This window comes from Carlito syrichta, unplaced genomic scaffold (assembly GCF_000164805.1).
Source record: "Carlito syrichta isolate Samal-C Ts95f unplaced genomic scaffold, Tarsius_syrichta-2.0.1 Scaffold315826, whole genome shotgun sequence".
NCBI classification, from domain to species: Eukaryota; Metazoa; Chordata; class Mammalia; order Primates; family Tarsiidae; genus Carlito; species Carlito syrichta.
This window is the reverse complement of record NW_007259922.1, coordinates 563,816-566,805: the sequence shown is the minus strand read 5'-3', so window position 1 is coordinate 566,805 and position 2,990 is coordinate 563,816. Positions and strand designations below refer to the sequence as shown.

At 47.1% G+C, this 2,990-nt stretch overlaps 1 protein-coding gene across 1 annotated transcript in view; it reads left to right on the top strand.

Annotated features, from left to right (window-relative positions):
* KCTD2 (potassium channel tetramerization domain containing 2) overlaps nucleotides 1–2,990 on the top strand; it is a 20,740-nt gene that overhangs the window by 12,322 nt on the left and 5,428 nt on the right. Inside the window, exon 5 of the mRNA XM_008073352.2 lies at nucleotides 554–649. Coding sequence (XP_008071543.1) covers nucleotides 554–649 — 96 coding nt within the window. The remainder of the gene's footprint in view (nucleotides 1–553; nucleotides 650–2,990) is intronic.

Below are 2,990 nucleotides of genomic sequence, written 5' to 3'. Positions count from 1 at the left end.
CAGGTCGAGGCTGCGGTGGCCGGGAGTGGCCACTGCACTCCAGTCTGGGCGACAGTGAGACTCCAACTCAAAAAAAAAAAAAAAAGAAAAACCACAGTACTATTTGTAAAAGGGGATAGTGGGTGGTGGCTGCCAAGAAAAAATTTCCAAGCACACTCCTTTTCAGTATTTATTCACAGGAAGAGCCTCCTTGGGGCAGCTGCAAACTGTTGTGTCCTTTTTTTTTTTGAATCGGAGTCTCACTCTGTCGCCCAGACTGGAGTGCTGTGGCATGCTCCCAGCCACCGCAGCCTCAATCTGCTGGACTCAGCGATCCTTCCACCTCAGCCTTCCAAGTAGCTGGAACTACAGGCGTACACTACCACACCTGGCTCGTTTTTATTTATTGTAGAGATGAGGTCTTGCCAAGTTGCCCAGGCGGGTCTCGAACCTGCGGGCTCAAGCAATTCACTCACCTCGGCCTCCCAAAGCGCGGGATTACAGGCTGAGCCACCGAGTCCAGCCTGTTGTGTCCTTGATGCTGTTTTTTACAGTCTGTACTTGCTTGTTGCAGGGCCCCGTGAAGCACGTGTACAGAGTCCTGCAGTGTCAAGAAGAAGAGCTCACGCAGATGGTCTCTACTATGTCTGATGGTTGGAAATTTGAACAGGTATCACTTAAAGAGCAGCAACCCTGGTAACTCATTCTAGGGGTCGGCAGCTCTTCAATCAATCATTGTCAATAGCCGGTGAATAACCTTAGGAGATCAGTAGGGCCATGTCAGACTCTGTTCCAAAACATGGGAAAAGAGCCACTTGGTGAGCATTGTTGGCTCAGTAGTACTTCATGAGTTGGGGAGAACTTGGAGGAGGACCATGTCTCCCAGCTTCACATCTAGAATTTCCAAGGGAGCCAACACGCATGTTTCGGTCTGAGAGTACCTCCCTTTGGTTTTTCCTTCCTCAGAGAGATTCTAAAATGGGTCCCTAAGGAAGACTGGGATTCAATAGCTAGCCTCCTTTCCTTCTCCCAGGGTCAGAACTTTATAAGTCTGAATATCTGTATAGTCCACCTTGAAAAACTTGGTGAACAGGTGTGGTGAGAAGTTTGGCATGGTCCTTTCCCATTCTTCTCTCCACTTCAGTTCTTTTAGCTTTGTGCTTATGATTGTGATATCAGAAATAAAGCTACTGGCCAGGTGCGGTGGCTCAAGCTTGTAATCCCAGAACTTTGGGAGACCGAGGCAAGATAATTGCTTGAGCCCAGGAGTTTGAGACCAGCCTGGGCAACTTGGTGAGACCTCATCTCTGCAGTAAATAAAAAAATTAGCTGGGTGTGGTAGTGCACCTGCAGTTGTAGCTACTTGGAAGACTGAGATGGAAGGCTCGCCTGAGCCCAGCAGGTTGAGGCTGCCGTAGCCGTGAGCGTGCCACTGCACTCCAGCCTGGGCGACAGAGTGAGATTCCAACTCAAAAATAAATAAATATATAAATAAAAATAAAGCTACTGAGAGAGTCTTATTGTTTTCTTCCATTAGATGGCAGAATTGCTCAATTTTCTATTGCCTTCAAAACATAGGAAGGCAAAAGTGAATAGAGTGAATATAATTTTATATGGATTATGCCTATTGATGTGTGGAGCTTAAAGGTCAACTGAACTGTCATCATAAATTTACCATCTAAAATAAAAGTTAACCGGGCTCGGTGGCTCAGCCTGTAATCCCGCGCCTTTGGGAGGCTGAGGTGAGTGGATTGCCTGAGTCCGCGGGTTCGAGACCTGCCTGGGCAGCGAGACCTCATCTCTACAATAAATCAAAAAATCAGCCGGGCATGGTAGTGCATGCCTGTAATTCCGGCTACTCGGAAGGCTGAGGCGGAAGGATCGCCGGAACCCAGCAGGTCGAGGCTGCAGTGACCGGAAGCGGCCACTGCACTCCAGTCTGGGCGACAGAGTCAGACTCAAACTCAAAAAAAAAAAAAAAAAAAAGTTAAAGGCCATGCATGGTGGCTTACACCTGTGATCCCAGCACTTTGGGAGGCTAAGGCAGACAGACTGCGTGAGCCCAGGAGCTTGAGACCAGCCTAGGCAACATAGTGATACCTCATCTCTACAGAAAATAAAGAAAAAATTAGCCAGACTTGGTGGCCCACACCTAAAGTTCCAGCTACTCAGGAGGCTGAGACGAAAGGATTGCCTGTGCCCAGGAAGTTGAATCTGTGGTAAGCCATGCCATTGCACTCTAGCCTGGACAACAGAGTGAGACCCCAGCTCTGAAATAAAATAACTGGGTGCAGTGGCTCATGTCTGTAATATCAGCAACTTGGAAGGCAGAGGCGAGAGGATTGCCTGAGCCCAGGGGTTCTTGACCAGCCTGGGCAACTTGGCAAGACCTCATATCTACAATAAATCAAAAAATTAGCTGGGTGTGGTGGCACGTGCCTGTAGTTCCAGCTACTTGGAAGACTGAGGCAGAAGGATCACCTGAGCCCAGCAGGTCAAGGCTGCTGTAGCCTGAGTGTGCCACTGCACTCCAGCCTAGGCGACAGTAAGATTCCAACTCAAAAACAATAATAATTAAATTAAAATAAGTTACAGTTTGTGTTAACAGCACTATGTTATAGATCAATGCAAAGCTGTCTGCAGAGGCAACACTGATTATTCCTCACATTTGTCTCCCACTACCAAATCAGGACTGCCTGCATTTTTCACCCTAGTTCTTGTTTGGGTGTGGGTTGCAAAACATTGCCAAGAGTTTTATGTCCTTCACTCTAGAAGTGTTTTTCCTGATACAAAGTCTTAAGCAAAAGGTATTATTTTTTTAAATTACTCTGTACAACTAATGAATAATTTTTTTTTAATTGGAGTCTCACTCTGTCGCCTAGACTGGAATGCAGTGGCACACCCCAGCGTTGACCTGCTGGGCTCGACAATCCTTCTGTCTCAGCCTTCCAAGTGGCTGGAAATACAGACACACGCTACCACACCTGGCTATTTTTTTTTTTTTTTTTTTG